Here is a 16369-nt window from a genome sequence, read left to right as displayed (position 1 = left end):
AGGCAGTCTGCGGCTGAGCGTGCTCCCGCTGGTGTAGCTCGAGAAGCTCATAGTGTCCGAGTTATCCGCCATGGCCGCCGCCGACTGCTCCTTGAGGAAGTGGCGCTCCATGCGCTGGTGGTGTTTCTTCTGCAGCCTCACGCAGTCCGTGATGCGCCGCTCGGCCGCCTTGAAGGCCCGCTCCTTCAGCTTGCCCACCACCTTGGGGTTGAGGGCGGCCTGCTTGGCGGCGATGGAGTCCAGGTAGCGCACGCACTCCATGTGGCTCTTGGCGGCGGCCATGTCCAGTGGCGTGTGGTAGTCGTTGTCCAGGCACCACACGTTGGCACCGAAGGAGACCAGGAAGGAGAGGCAGTTCAGGTGCCCGTTGGCGGCGGCCAGGTGGAGCGGCGTGTTGCCCCAGATGTCACAGCGGTCTGGGTCACCCCTGAGGGAAGGGGGGCGATTTTGGGGGGCAGATAGAGAGGGTGGGGAAACGACAGGAACAGAGTGAGAATACGGACAAGGAAAAAAGCTACCCAAGGCTATTGAGTGCCTCAATGAAGTAAATCACTACTATCACTGTGGACCAACTGAATGAATGTATGAGAAAGAGCAACAGCAAGAGTGTCTATATGAAACAATATCTGCGTTTTGCTGCCACCCTGTGGACAAAGACACAACAGCACTGGTTCACTGGTTCCTAAGAATGAAAAGTGATTAAATATTAAATATTAGATTAATATGAAACATACTATGTGAAATTTGCATTTGTTTTTGCAACTATATCTCCGCAATATATTTTAAATGTACTAAAATTGCAGATGCTTTTATCCAAAGCAAGTCACAGTTCAGTACAGATTAAATGTTTAACTGCATGTCTGCTTACTGGGTATCGACTCACACACTGCTGTTTGCAAACATGCCTGTGTGTGTGTGTGTGTGTGTGTGTGTGTGTGTGTGTGTGTGTGTGTGTGTGTGTGTGTCCTGTTAGTGTCAGGATGCTTGTGGACGGCTCCATACTGTGTTTCTGTCACCAGAGGTTGACCTCTGGGCAGACCTGGGTCTCCCTCCAAGGTGTTGATCTGTGGCATGTAACCTAACACAGTCCCAGCGCCTGAGCTGTACTGCAGCCAAAGGCTCGCCTTACAGTCAGTGCAGTGGCCCATATAACACACACACACACACACATAAAGCAACACAGGCACACATGCTCATAACTCCATCACACACACAAACACACACTCATAACATAAGCCTACACACACAGTAGCAAAAGCATATACACAGAGTGCACAGAAAGGTTGAACAACACCACACACACGACCTCATGATGTGATGTCATATTGAAGCTGTCAAGCTGTCAGAAGTGAATATTTTCGTCAATAACCTGTGACACATATCTTAATGTGATGCTGAATAGTGATCATTCAGACAGGGATACATCATTCACATGTATATCCACACAAACACCATAACGCACCTCCTGTATTTAAAACAAATCTTGTGGTCAGGTCAGGGTGGGCCTGTAGCTACGTAGCTTTTCACTGGATCAACTCTGCTCATTCACATCCTCCCACTGGACCCCAGTTTTGGGGGGTGATTCATTATTGATGCTGTGGCAGGTAAAACATTACAGCACCAGCAATGCATTATTCAGCCCCAGACTGAGAGTTTTATTCAGAAACATGTGTCTCTATGTATGTGTGTGTGTGTGTGCCCATGTGTGTGTGTGTGTGTGTGTGTGTGTGTGTGTGTGTGTGTGTGTGTGTGTGTGTATGTGTATGTATGTATGTATGTCCTAACATCAGCCCCAGACTGAGAGTTTTATTCAGAAACATGTGTCTCTATGTATGTGTGTGTGCCCATGTGTGTGTGTGTGTGTGTGTGTGTGTGTGTGTGTGTGCCCATGTGTGTGTGTGTGTGTGTGTGTGTGTGTATGCCCATGAGTATGTGTGTGTGTGTGTGCCCATGTGTGTGTGTGTGTGCCCATGTGTGTGTGTGTGTGTGTGTGTGCCCATGTGTGTGTGTGTGTGTGTGTGTGTGTGTATGCCCATGAGTATGTGTGTGTGTGTGCCCATGTGTGTGTGTGTGTGTTTGTGCCCTTGTGTGTGTGTGTGTGTGTGTGTGTGTGTGTACTGTATGTCCTAACATCAGCACCAGAGGTCAAGACCTTTCCGGTCCTTCATTTTTATGTCTTGTCATGGTCTCCAGAATAGGTATTAAGCCTGTTCTAGACTACACCACATTTGGACTGGTTTGGTATAGGGGAGTCTTGGTTATGCTATGGTTATGGCCCATTTGAGTTCATGTGTTTAATTGCCATTGTATTTATTTAGAAGACATGTTCTTCATCGGTGTGAGTGCTCCCTTGGTGTCAAACCTTGGTGTTGCTAGAACCTTACTCTTCCAGCTGAGCTAAAGACACACAAACTATATGTATTGTATAACCCTGTTACATAGGGTGACCAGACGTCCTCTTTTACCGGGACATGTCCTCTTTTCGAAACCTAAAAAATGCATCCGGCAGGGATTCCAAAAGCGTCCGGGATTTTGCCTCGTCGGATATTTGTGTTTCTCTGGGTCTTTCACAAACTAGTTATTACGTCCTTACAAGTTTTGGAAAGGGTATCTCCCTTAAGTTCCACCTTTTTGCGCGAGCTCTGACTGTAGAGAGAACTGTCATTGGTCGACCGCCTTCCCAGTGTTGCCAGATATGATAATTATCCTCCAAATTGAGCCTTTGATACGATACGACATTTCCAGTCTGGCAACACTGAGCACCTTGCCGCCTCCATTAGTTTAATCGTTTACAATAGTAAATGACATCTGCATGTGAAAAACATGTCAAAACTTCGTCGCGGGGGAGGGGGCAGGGTCATTTGCATGTGAAAAATATGTCCGAAAACTCCGTGCCACAGGGGAGGGGGCGAGGTCCCGCGACGAAGTGTCCTCTTTTTCACAAACTCAAATCTGGTCACCCTACTGTTACAGCCATCTCATTCTTTGAGACTCAGTGTTCCAATCTATAAAATATACTTCCTTGAGATGGATGGGGCACATCTTAACAGCTAACAATTAAGCTAAATGAAATTAAACATCACCCAAGTCCTACTATGTGGTGTGTAGTTCAAGGAACTAGCCATCAATAGCTAGTTCAGCTATCTCCTGGCCAATGTTCTACAGTGGGAGAAAGACAGAGAAAATCCAGCCATCTTATTTGCATGGTAATTTAATAACAGCAGTGCTGTGCTTTGTGAAATAACCCTCTAGTCTAGATCTCACCCTCCTCCTTTCTGAATGGCGATGACCTTCTGACCCCAAGACCCATGAAGCCAGTTTAAGTGTGGTGCTGACAGACTCAATGCCAGTGCCACAGACACACACAGCTGGGAGAGCGGCGTGCAATAGACCCAACCCATCACCAGTGACCTTTCCCTGCCGGCCGTGTATTTACAGCATGTACCTGCTCAAGCAGAAAGCCCTACGGCTACAGGCAAGATGGTTTATTAAGCTGTCAGTGAGGGACCAAGACCTCCCAGTAGGCACCCCTTCCCCAGTCTCAGGGTGTTTAACCTACGCTTCAGGCACATACTCTATATCTCCACACTCTCCACACGCTCGCTTCTCTCAAGTTCATGGCGTTGGTTTACACGGTGAGACGGGGTGGAGGTTTACCATTGCCCGTCTATGATTACACACACATACATGCACAGATATGCCATCAGGCAACCTGCTGTTGACAGATACAGTATCCAGTAGAAGTGAGGACACCCCAGAGCAATATCACTTCAATGTCAAATGATTCAAAATGGTATCACCTTGCAGTAATAACATCTAAGTTGAACAGTAGGGTATTTGCTTTTACAAATGACATTATTAATGTGTTTTTCTTAGAGCACATTTCATACACAGAGGCAATGAAATGTGCTTCACGTAAATACAAGCAAAAGGAACATCCAAAGGAAACAGAAAAATGAAATGAAAAATGTACTATAATTAAAATAATGAAATGCTGACATTTATAAATGGCATAGTAGGAACTCAGTCAGTACACCTTTTTTTAGTATTTAGTGTTTTTCAATATTTCGCTTGTCCACCTTTATTTCTGATGACGGACTCAACCCTCCTTGGCTTGAAGGATACCAGTGTTGCACACGTTTCTGGAGAGGGGTTGTGCCATTCTTCAGATAAATGTTATTCCAGCTGCTCTTCGCTGGAAGAGTTGTCTTGCTTCACCTTTCTCTCTAAAATACCCCCAAAGGTGTTCTGTTGGGTTCAAGTCAGGCGACATACTTGGCCAAGTCAAACTTTTCACTTTTTTCTCCTTCTTCTCCTGCATGATTTTGGCAGTGTTCTTTGGATCGTTATCATGCTGGAATATTCTTCTTCTGCCAAGCTTCTGGAGATTGGGAGTCATCTTGTCAGCCAATATTTTGGTATATCCAAAGGCATTCATGGTGCCGTCTATAGATGTCATCTCCCCAACACCTTTAGCCCTCATGTAGACCCATATCATCACACTCCCACCTCTGTGCTTCACTGTCAGGACTATGTGTTCACTGTGGTAGTCCTGGCCAGGTTCACTATGTGTTCACTGTGGTAGTCCTGGGCAGGTTCACTGTGTGTTCACTGTGGTAGTCCTGGCCAGGTTCACTATGTGTTCACTGTGGTAGTCCTGGGCAGGTTCACTGTGTGTTCACTGTGGTAGTCCTGTCCAGGTTCACTATGTGTTCACTGTGGTAGTCCTGGCCAGGTTCACGCCAAATATGCTGGACCCAATCTGAGCTGGACAGCTCTTCGGCACAAAACTGATTAAACTTGGCTAAAGAACGTGAAAAGAAGTATGATGAATATCGGGAGCACATTCTTGGGTCAGATGAGACCAAGATGAATTTGTTCAGCTACTCTTCAACTTTCAAGTTATCAGAGATGTGCACAAACATATCAAAAAGTATCGTGTTTTCGAATTACAAATACATGCTCATCAAATCTATCAAAATAAAACACAAAATACTGGTATAAGAAAATTTGAAAATACTAAAATACATTCCATGGAAATTGACATTATCATCTAGTAAGTATATTTGGCAGTTCTCTTGTATGTTAGTGTCATTCAGTAGTATGCCTTAGCATACAATATCTGTATATACATACCTTTATCTTAGGGGAAATTTGCACCAAACACTAAAGCAGAATTCAGGTGGGAATAAATAACGCTTGCTGGACCTGACAGTACATGCATTTAGCGAAAGAGTGTTATTAGGCTAATAGTTGTACTTTCTTCCCTACAGTTCAAAGATTTGAGAGTAAAGTGGCATATTAAATCATGTATTTTAAATATTTAAATTACGAAAATACAAGCTCTTAAAGTATTTTGTTACAAATGATGTCTCAGTTTTTATGTCCTACAAAATACAAACGACAAAATACTCAAAAGTAATTAAATACATATTTTAAAGACATTTACTTGAAATACTGCCCATCTCTGGAAGTAATGCAATTACTGTAAGGCGGAACAATTTTGAATCATTTGACATTTAAGTGATATTGCACAAGGGTGGACTCTGTCTGAATTAGAAACGCGAGGGAGAGGTCACACACACAAACACACACACACACACACACACACCCACACACACACACACACGCACCTACACACACACACAGACTGACAGTGATACGCTGATGACAGATCTTGACTGGTGCTGTGCACACAAACATAAGCATATCACATTTATTTGCAAATAGCTATATGCAACACCGAACACACACAGACACCGATACCCTGATGACAGATGACCAAGCAGCACTATGTACACTAAACATAAATCTATCTCGCCGATCAGCAATTACACACAGACACACACCACACAGACCACAAAGTACCGAGTAAACCTTTCACAGAGCTAAACTTATCTTGCCATGCTATAAGCTTACTCCTAATCCTTCTTTAAAAGCATCTCTCATATTTCCTATTGAAAGTGCTTTGGAGAAAAGACCACTGTACCCTGTGAAACAGGAAACCCAACCCCTGCTCAACTGATAAATTCAGGAGTGCTGATTCAGAGAGCACGATCTTTGTCCTTTGGAATCACCTGCTAATAGGTTGCTTAATATCTCGGTAGCATTTGAAAGCAGACTACAAAAAGCTAGACAGTAGAACAGTTAACAGAATCATGGTTATCTCTCTGTGGTTACGGCCCCAATAATTGTACAATGCACTCTGTTGCTCACACACAAACACAAACAAACAAACACGCACGCACGCACGCACGCACGCACGCACGCACGCACGCACGCACGCACGCACGCACGCACGCACGCACGCACGCACGCACGCACACACACACACACACACACACAATCCCTACAATCCCCGCGCATGCATACACATTATCTACACATGTCATTTTAAAGAAGACATTTACCTGTGTTCCTATCTACACTGGCAAAAGCACATTAATATGGACAGGGCTGAGGCCCGTGGCTTTGGAAATGGTGGGGGAGTTAGGCAGGCAGCTGACCTTTTGATTTAATTAGCAATGGACTATTAAAACCCAATCACATAGCATCCATCAAATTAATGATAGAAAGGCAGGAGACGACATGGTATTGTGTATGTCTATCTATCTATCTATCTATCTATCTATCTATCTATCTATCTATACATATATGGGTGTGTATGTTTCTAAGAGAGAGAGAGAGAGAGAGAAGTGAGGTAGAGAGAAAGAGAGAGAGGGGGGGGGGGGGGGGGAAGAGAAACACACTGAATATGAGTGACACTGTGTTTGAATGTTCACAAATGTCATCATGACAGGGTTCACTAGTCGGCACTGAGACACATGTGGACACATGACCTATGGGAAGGGCTGATGAGTCACTATGTATCCCGACATGCTTCAGTGACCAATACAGAAGCCAGCACAGGGATGGGGTCACACTTGAACCGTTACACATGTCCTTCCAGGAACTTTAGTCACTTACAGCCCAATAGTGTTGATGGCTTTCTGATGACACTGTTTGCATTGTTTTAATGAAAATACTAACTACGTAATTAAATACTTTCACCGAACTATATAAGAACGAATGCACTTCTTTGTTAAACAAATGTGAGGCAATTCAGAAACCGGCTGATAACTGCGTTGTAATAAGAAGTTCATGCATATCTTCGTGTTCTATTATATATGGAATGTGTGTGTGTTAGAAATGTGAATGAGGAATGTAAACACCGAACAGAAAACAAGTAACCTGGCTTTCTATTGCGAAAGGTCTGAACGATCGATGGCAAAAACACTGACACTTCAGTGGACACTTGAACACTTGGAAAAGTCCAATTGGTTGACGCATGACATACCACGTATAGTAAGTTTACATCAAAACTTACCCCCGTCCTACAATGAGCCTTAACGCGTCCAGGTTGCCGTGGTAGGCGGCCCATAGCGTAGGTGTCATTCCATCTTCATCCGGCAAATTTAGCTCCTTCCGAGTGGCCTGCCGGAGTAAGTCCAGGTAGCCATCCCTGGCTGCCCGGTGGTATTTGTCATTCATGGTGTCTGGGGCACCTAGCCTGGCTTATACGCGAACATTTGGCATTACAAGTTGGTAAAAGCCTGCCGCTGAAAATGGTCGGACTGTCTAAAAAGTCATTCGGCGGGGTCTTCGCAGGAATGTCGCGATTCTCTGAGGTAGCGAGAGTGTGAACACGGGAATAAACACGGGAGTAAAGCCTCTGCTCGTTGCCACGGACACTGGATGTGCCTGTCAAACGAGTAGGGAGTGGTTTCAAGAGATATACACGCCTACTTCCCCCTCAAGGTCGGATATTTAACATAGCCTATCTCAGGTTAGGTTTAGAAATAAGATCACTCTCTCAATACAATTACATTTCCGTTACGAACTTCCTTCCCATGAAAACAGATAATCTAAATAGACCAATGCAATGGCGTTGCAAGTCATTTTCTAAAGTTGTAAATATGAGATGACAGATGTGACAATCATCATGGTGTCTGCCAGGCGGGCATCACTGATGCGCGAGGATGCTATCAGACGGATGTGGGATTGAAGCTAAGTTAATCAATTGGCCTTTTAGCCCGTTAAGATTAGCGAGCTGATTGAGAACAGCAAATATCGGTTCGTTAACGGCTGACCCGCATCCTAATCATGTGGTTAATTTCAAGCAGGCTAAAGTTATCATGGCATTTGCGCGTGCACGTCCTACTTCAAAAGGCAGGAAAGGTCGATCACCAAAACCATGATTTTCTAACGGTATAATGGTTCTAAACTCAAAGAAAAGGGCTCTTTTTTTCTCCGCTGGCGAGTAGGAGATGAACATGAACGCTTATGAAGAATACAAGACCATAATCATGGCAAAATTCAACACTACCACCGCTGTGAGAGCAAGGTGTGTTGGGATGTTTATAGGGTGATATCTATGTATGAATACTTGACGCCAAGTGTCAGCTGGTACAGAGGTTTCATCTACCGGTTTGCATCTGCATGATTGCTAGTTCAAATCCCCTCACCTCCTTCCTCGATGTAGTTTTACATTTCCTTGGAAGTCGCTTTGAATAAAAGCGTCTGTTAAATGACTAAATGTATGAATAACAAATGCAATAAATTGAAGCAGTGAAAATAAATTGTCTGTATTTCTCTCTATTCTTATCATGAGTCCACCGTAATCATTTTCTACAATAATGATATGCTATGGTGTACTAATAACACTCATATAATTATGAGTGCTTTGTTCTCCGCATCACCGACACTACAAAAATGTACCACTCGCAAAAAAGCGCAAGACAGTCAATGTGGTGTTTGCAATAAATGACTCGAGAAGGTCTTGTAAATTAATGATTCCTTGTCGGCTGAATCGGTAGCGCTCATACAAGAATAATGGATCTTGGCGATCGCAAAGTACTCTCTCCCTCCGCTAATCTAACTCTAATATCAGTCCTTGGTCAATGGGATCCCTCCTTTTTCCGGGGGTGTGGCAAGCTTATCCAGCTACACTTAAGTTAGCCTGCCCTGGAGCAGGTTAGTGCTAATCGATATGTAACTATGGTGATTTATCAAAAGTTGCTTCCACGAACCAAAAAGAGGGGCGTTTTTTATTTTAGCCTGAACATTAGCTCGCTAAACCGTTTAGCGAGCTACGACGAATACCCCCCTGATGTTCAACGGATTAGAAAATGTGACCTACTTCTGTTTATGTTTATGTTTAATTTGGACCGATCCAGTTCTGTTTGAATCCACACCAGAATTGACCCACAGTTAGCTTCTATGCTCACTGTAACATAACCATAGATTTTCTAAAATAAAATTAGGGGTTCAGGATTTGGATGAGATGACTTTTGACAATACAAATTGAGGGTGTTGGATTTGAATGAGATGAGAGATTAAAATTAGATTAAACTGAGAATAAAATGAGAAACAGTTTCCATCCTTCCACTAACCCCCGTTTCCCCACCTCCAGCTTTCCCCTCGGTCTTCGACATTACCATCTTCAACACCCAGGGATGCTTGGCCACCTCATCCTGCGCTGATGTGTCTAACAGCACCATTCTGGGTGTTGCATACGAGGTGGCTTACACCTGCTGCAGTACCGACACATGCAATCCCATCAAAATTGATCCCTTGATTTCCATTTGAAATTCAGTTTAGAACAATAAGCTTGATGTATCAGTACATTATGTAAAAAAAAAAGTGTAGAAACATTGTGCAGTTTAAAAAAATAAAAACAAACTATTGTATTGTACTAATTGTGTATTGTACTATTTCTTTATTTAAAACTTAATTATGAGAGGTTGTTGCGTAGGAGATTAAAAAAAAACTCATAGTATTGCCGCCCATTAAAGATTGAAATATGTTCTTGGCCCACCCCAAAACATGTGGTGATATTCTCACCATCACCCGTATCTGCTGTAGCTACATTTATGCTAAAAGCCCATTGTGTGTCTTGCTTGGGTCTGACTGGCCATTTGCACACGTCAAAACAGCTCTCCTCTCCAACACATTACTTACAGCTTTTTCCAATCATTTTCACACTTTTTTTCAATACCATGTCCACTTTTTCAAACACTTACAGTTTTTTACGATTGAATATACACTAAAATCAAAATTATTACACAATTTTCCAAACCGTACACTCGAGGAACAAAACTCAGCCCAGATTTGCACCACTATAAGCACAATGTCAGCCTCACACATACACACAGTGATTTGCAAAACACTTAACACATTTGTATATTAGACACAGAAGTATATCAAGATGTCACGTCCTTGCAATTCCAAAACACTGACTGTCAAATTACCACACCTATGAGCCATTGGTTAAACACAGCCATCAAGTGCGCAAACACAAGATTGCTTAATTGTAGACACACCAAACAAGTTTAAGCACTATAGAAATGCAGCAGGTGAGTTCACCTGTCTTCAACTAAAATGGAGTCAGAAGAAGAGTGGGGGTGAGAAGGGGAATCCACGGAGGAGGAAAAGGAAGAAGAGGCGGAGGCCGTGCCAGAGGCCGAGGTAGAGGAAGAGGAAGACCTGAAGCAGGAGGAAAACGTGCTCAAAGAAGAGGAGGACCAAATTGATCAAATTAATTTGAAAGGAGGAAGGGGGCCCATATTCACGCAAGAATAAGAGAGAGAGATCATAAACATGGTTTTTGCCAATAATGCTATCAGGCTCAGAGAAGTTCAAGCCAACACTATCGGTGACCATGCCATTTTCAATAATGTCCATCAGGTCTCTCAGTCAACACTGGCAAGCATCCTGGAGTTAAGTGTTTTGCTAATCACAATGTGTATTGTTTTGCAAAAAGTGTGAGCAGACATTGTGCTTATAGGGGTGCAAATGTGGGCGATGTTTTGCACTTTCTCTGTGTACTTCACTTACACTACTCTAATCACTGAGAAGTAGAATTGCTAAAAGTGTTTTAGGTTTTCAACAGCAGTGTGTAACTGGTACAAACAGAATTAAGTCATCTGCAACGTGTGTGTTTCATATGGTAACAAAATATGGTTTTGATAAATTAGTGTATAGTTTTTACAAGAGTGTTTCATTTTGCAAAGGATCTGAGGTGTTTTGCTAATTGGGTTTGTGGGTGTTCTAATTGTGTGTACTGTTTTGAAAAACAAAACAAAACCATCAAAATCGTGCTTAAGCAATCGAGAAAAACTGTGACACATGCACCATATCAGTAGATGTGAACTAAACTATGAATACTTTTCCATTGCTTGGATACAAAATGCATTCAAAACCACTTCTTCTGAAATTCATGCATACCTTGGATTCAACATTGACTGAGACAGTTTTGAAAAAGTGGACATGGTATTGAGACAAGTGTGAAAATGATTGGAAAAACCGGTAAGCCTATTATCTCATCACGTGTGCGTCTGGGTTAGGTAGAAAGTTGATTCATTCACAGAGGGGATTTCATTCATTTGAAACGGCTCTCTAACAGCTCTCAGCTGACCTTAAATTCAGCTGAAACTGAGAATCAGTTAGTACCTGGTACACCCTCATACAGGTTTGAACTACCTAGTTATAGTGCGTGTGTGGTGTGTGTGTTTGTTTGTGTGTGTGTGTGTGTGTGTGCAGAATTTCTGGTTGTGTGTGAATGGAATTCACAACCACGCACTGAACAAACACTCAATTTCACTTGCAAAGTCTTCCTGCTCCTGAGTTTGATATGACAACAGTGTGCAAATGAGAAAACAACGTAAATCATATCACATGTAAAATAAGTAGGTTTAGCACAGGTGTGTGGACTATGTATACTGCATACTGCATTAAACATATTTTACCTTTGAATAGTGACATCCACATGTCCATATCTGTTTTCGACCTTGTCATATAAAGTCACACCCACTCACACAACACGTCATTGGTTCCTTACCTGTGTCTGCGATCCCTGGACAAACACTCCCTCATTCTTTCACTTGACACACACAGAATGCCATTTATACTGAGCTAGGGTGTTAGAGCTGAGAACCGGCACAGACCTTGAGCTAGTGGGTATCGGCAAGGAAGAGGGAGAGAGGGTCAGAGAAGGTGGAGAGGTGCAGAAAGAGAGGAGATATGAGAAAAGAGAGAGACAGAAATCACACCACTGAAAAAAAAGAGCTGAAAAGAGTTTGGCGTTATCAAAAACAAACAGACCAGTTAAAAAACCTGCACGAGCCAATACAGCATGCTGGCGGGGACCAGAGACTCAGAAAAAGCAATGAGGTGCACAGAGCTGGAGGAATCTTGGGGACCACCTGATGAACTCCAGCCGGGTTCTGACACAGTACACCAGGCACCAAACCCCGACCCGGTCCTGGTGTGGGCCCCCACCGGGCGGAGACTGCTGTCTGGATTGCTGGGGCTAAACGTGGTGCTCTTGGGCACAGCCCTGGTGGCCGGGGACGCCTTCCACCCAGATGGGCTGAGGCACCAGGAGCCCATGCTGTACATACTGCTGCTGATGGGGCTGAGCATTGCCTGGATGCTGTGGTACCTGTTCTGGGCCAGGAACCTGCCTGGGGCCTCTCCCCACAAGGACCACCATGCTGGGGGAATCACAGTCACAGGTAAGGCTGGCCCTGTGAACTATTCCTCCTGCGTTACTGCTAAACATTTCACTCAGTTACATTAATTACATGCTTGCATAAGTCCATGTAGTGAGACATGCACAGGGTTGACTGAATCTGTGTTGTAGATTAGGTCAAGGAGTGAAAAGTGTTGTCATGTAGTACTGTAGTCATTAATCAGATTAATGAGGTAACTAAGCCAATCCAGTCAGGTCAAACTCATTAGGGGGAGATGAATGGGAACATGATCATATTTCATAGGCAATAAACAAGCAAGCGGGAGATAAATTCAGGGCCATTGACATGCTTGATAACCAACCTTAATAAGTTGGTCTTCTGAATTGTGAATGAACAATGAGCCATCAATGTGGTCCACATTCTTGTTTATGAAGCTCTGGGGTCATACTGGCACGATACATATGCGATTAAAATACTGCTTTGCTGTGTATGTCTTTTCTGGAACCTTCTTCCTTGTGTTTCACAGTGGTTCTGGTGATCTTTGCTGGATTCAGTCTCCTGCTGCATGTGTTCAAAATGGGCTACTTCATAATGATGAGTGGCTGTAAGCCCGTCACTAAAGTGCTCTTCCCCTTCGTAGAGGCTCCCTTCCTGGGCCTGCAGGTGGGTGACCTACAGCATTCACTTCTAGTGCATCTCCAACAAAGGCTGTGTCAGCCCTCACACGTCCCTGGTCAACGTTATCATTAATTCAACCCGTTTCCTCCCTGCAGACGTATTTGCTCTGGGCCCACTCCAAGGACTGCATTCATAAGCACAAGATTCTCACCAGGTGCTGGGTGTTTAATGTGCTACGTGTCCGTGCCCTTGGTGAACACACACACTGCACCACAATGGCTATCGTTGTGTGCCTGATCTAATTTAGTTTCTTGTGTGGACAGGTTGTGATTTTTCAGTTGATTTTTAGCTGTTATAGTACAATGCTTTTAATTAAATCTTTATATCTGCATGTCCATCTCTCTCTCTCTCTCTCTCTCTCTCTGTGTACGTGTGTGTGTGTGTTGTCCTCAGGTCTGGTTTGATTGTCCTGCTCAGCGCAGATTTATTACTCTGGCTGAATGCAGTGACCGAGGACACCATCCACCTGGAGATGGAGATGGAGAAAGAGGACAGAGAGGAGAGAGAGGCCATGGGCAACAACCCACTGTCTCTTGATGCAGGTACAGAATGAAGCACATTCTGCCACTTCACTGACAGCACTCTGGGTCTTATGAATAAAAGCCTTATTCATAGGTCTATATAAGAAATAAAGCATTATTCACAGCTTATACATAGGTCTATATAAGAAATAAAGCATTATTCACAGCTTATACATAGGTCTATATAAGAAATAAAGCATTATTCACAGCTTATTCATAGGTCTATATAAGAAATAAAGCATTATTCACAGCTTATTCATAGGTCTGTATAAGAAATAAAGCACTATTCACAGCTTATTCACTATATAAGAAATAAAGCATTATTCACAGCTTATTCATAGGTCTATATAAGAAATAAAGCATTATTCACAGCTTATTCATAGGTCTGTATAAGAAATAAAGCACTATTCACAGCTTATTCACTATATAAGAAATAAAGCACACATTATTTACTATATAAGAGATAAATGAGTTGCATGATGCAGGTATCGATTCAACTTTATGGGACAGAATTAAAGCTCGAGATGAATACTATACATAGAAGAGATAGAAAGTGTACTGGTAAAAATGATACCTGGCCTTTTAAAGTTGTTTTAAAAAACATGTATTGAGCTACAATAGTTACACTATACTTGGCAAATGATTCTGTCACTTGCACAGGGCTCAGCAACTCAACACTGTGCCTGTGCAGCCTGCACACGCCGTGCTTCACGTTCCAGAAGGGCATTGAGGTCCTCTACCCCTTCAGCATTGAGTTCTACCTGATGGCCAGCTGCATGCTCTACGTCATGTGGAAGAATGTGGGTCGTCAGATCCACCCCGGCTCCCACCCCCACCAGGCCCAGAAGCTGACCCTCCGCATCATCTATGCCGGGGGCATCATCCTGGGCCCGCTGCTGGGCTTTCTGGTCCTGGTGGTAGGCACCACCATCTTTGTCCTGTACCAGGTGTGGGTGAGCCAGCACGCACGCCGCCTCACCGCCTTCCTGCTTTTCTATGGCTACCACCTGGCGGTGATGCCCGTCATGTCGCTCTGCTCGCTGGCAGGCATGGTGGCGCACAAGCTGGAGAGGAGGGCGCACGAGGACGGGCACAACCCCACGCGCAGCCTGGACGTGATGCTGTTGGTGGCGGCGGCTTTGGGACAGCTGTCCCTCTCCTACTTCTCCCTGGTGGCAGCGCTGGCTGTGGGGGTCGGAGATACCCTGGGAGGCCTGGATCTGTCGTACTCTCTGCTCAGCCTGCTGGAGCTGCTGCTGCAGAACATCTTCATCATAGAGGGCCTCCACAGGCACCCAAGCCTCAGCGAGGGGAGGGCCAGGAAGAGGAGCCTGATCTTTAAGGCTAGTGGCGTCTGGTTGAGTTTCTCTAACTTTGCAGAACTCTTGTTAATGTGTGAGGGGAGAGATCCACACACACAAACACACTCCCCAAACCTTACGTTTTTTATTTTCCACTGAAATAACTTTAAGTTACACATTCACTCCCAGATGATGAGTAGAATTACAAGTATAGAATTATATTTCTAAGTAAAAAATAACTAATTATCAATTCTTATCCTGCCCACTAACAGAAGAAGAAGACTCGAGAGCAAGGAACTGTAGTGGATGGACCAGTAGACCATTCTCTGCTGGATCAAGGTATAGGAGCACCAGCACCCCACCATGGAGAAGAATCAAATCACAAACATCCCAAGACCAAAAGGGTGATCCAGGAGATCTGTGCCTTCCTCATTCTTTCCAACATCATGGTATGTGGCTGATACTGGGAGTACAACCAAGTTAGATTCAGTGTTAGGTTATGTTGTCGTAATGCTAATGTATTACATTAACATGTAATGTATGATGTGATGTAAAGCAGTGGGACAAATGCTGTGCTGTAAATGTTTGTTAACAATGTCAGTGTTTTTTACTGACAATATTAGACTATAACATATACTGTATGTGTGTAGCTGAACAAATGCTTTTTGGTAAATGGTGCCGAAATGTTCTTCATTGGTGAGTGAACCAAGTTATGATAAAGTATAACTCACCATTTTCAATAATTCACCCGTTTCTCACGTCACGTTTGCATGCCACGGTAAAGGGTGATAGTTGCCCCACTATGTAACCTCAATGTTTGGTCACATCGGATTACATCTGGTTTCGCCTTCTTTATGTCCAGCTGTGGGTGATACCAGCGTTTGGGGCCCACCCGCAGTTTGAGAACGGCCTGGGGAAGGACTTCTACGGCTTCACGACCTGGTTCGTGCTGGTGAACCTGGGCATGCCCTTGGGCGTGTTCTACAGGATGCACTCAGTAGGGGCCCTCATGGAGCTGCTCATCTCCGCCTGAATGTTCTCCCGACCCAGCCAACCCCCGAGCACGTCCAGTGAAGAATACAGATACTCCTTGTCCACTTCTAAGTCTGTGTTTTTGTGATAATTGATCATGCTGTACTGCATTTTATGTATTTGTATTATATTGTAATTTTTGCCTGGACCCCAGGAAGAATAGTCTCCACTACGGTGTAGACTAATGGGGATCCTTAATAAACAATAAACAATAAACTCCTTAACAGCGATACACAGTTACACATTCAACCCTGTGTGAAGTTCAGTGTCAAGAAAATAATTTGTGTCCTCTATATGTAGTTCTTGGTATATGTTTCTATGTGTT

At 43.8% G+C, this 16369-nt stretch overlaps 2 protein-coding genes across 2 annotated transcripts in view; one reads left to right on the top strand and one right to left on the bottom strand.

The window, feature by feature from the left end:
* Window positions 1–7762, bottom strand: part of LOC105893564 (Usher syndrome type-1G protein homolog) — a 10764-nt gene extending 3002 nt beyond the window's left edge. Inside the window, exons 1-2 of the mRNA XM_031561511.1 lie at window positions 7367–7762; window positions 1–427 (exon numbers count right to left, since the gene is read on the bottom strand). The exon at window positions 1–427 is cut by the window's left edge and continues 39 nt beyond it. Of these exons, the coding sequence (XP_031417371.1) occupies window positions 1–427; window positions 7367–7530 (591 nt within the window). The 5' untranslated portion in view covers window positions 7531–7762. The remainder of the gene's footprint in view (window positions 428–7366) is intronic.
* Window positions 7763–12172: 4410 nt separating this feature from the next.
* Window positions 12173–16146, top strand: LOC105893565 (proton channel OTOP3). The gene is made up of 7 exons (XM_031561518.1): window positions 12173–12554; window positions 13039–13175; window positions 13286–13344; window positions 13584–13732; window positions 14372–15054; window positions 15285–15461; window positions 15875–16146. Exons 1-7 carry the CDS (start codon window positions 12173–12175, stop codon window positions 16043–16045), a joined length of 1758 nt encoding a protein of 585 aa, XP_031417378.1. The 3' UTR covers window positions 16046–16146.
* Window positions 16147–16369: the final 223 nt, after the last annotated feature.

The sequence above is a fragment of the Clupea harengus genome, chromosome 23, assembly GCF_900700415.2.
Source record: "Clupea harengus chromosome 23, Ch_v2.0.2, whole genome shotgun sequence".
Classification (NCBI taxonomy): domain Eukaryota; kingdom Metazoa; phylum Chordata; class Actinopteri; order Clupeiformes; family Clupeidae; genus Clupea; species Clupea harengus.
The sequence above is the reverse complement of the archived record's forward strand: the minus strand, read 5'-3'. Positions and strand labels throughout refer to the sequence as shown.

What these genes read in the sequence shown, in the direction of transcription:
- LOC105893565 (XM_031561518.1), top strand. Translation starts at nt 12,173, where the DNA reads ATGCTGGCGGGGACCAGAGACTCAGAAAAAGCAATGAGGTGCACAGAG. An exon ending in AAGCACAAGATTCTCACCAG is followed by an intron (nt 13,345 to 13,583) that starts GTGCTGGGTGTT and finishes TGTTGTCCTCAG; the next exon opens with GTCTGGTTTGATTGTCCTGC. An exon ending in AGAGGAGCCTGATCTTTAAG is followed by an intron (nt 15,055 to 15,284) that starts GCTAGTGGCGTC and finishes GCCCACTAACAG; the next exon opens with AAGAAGAAGACTCGAGAGCA.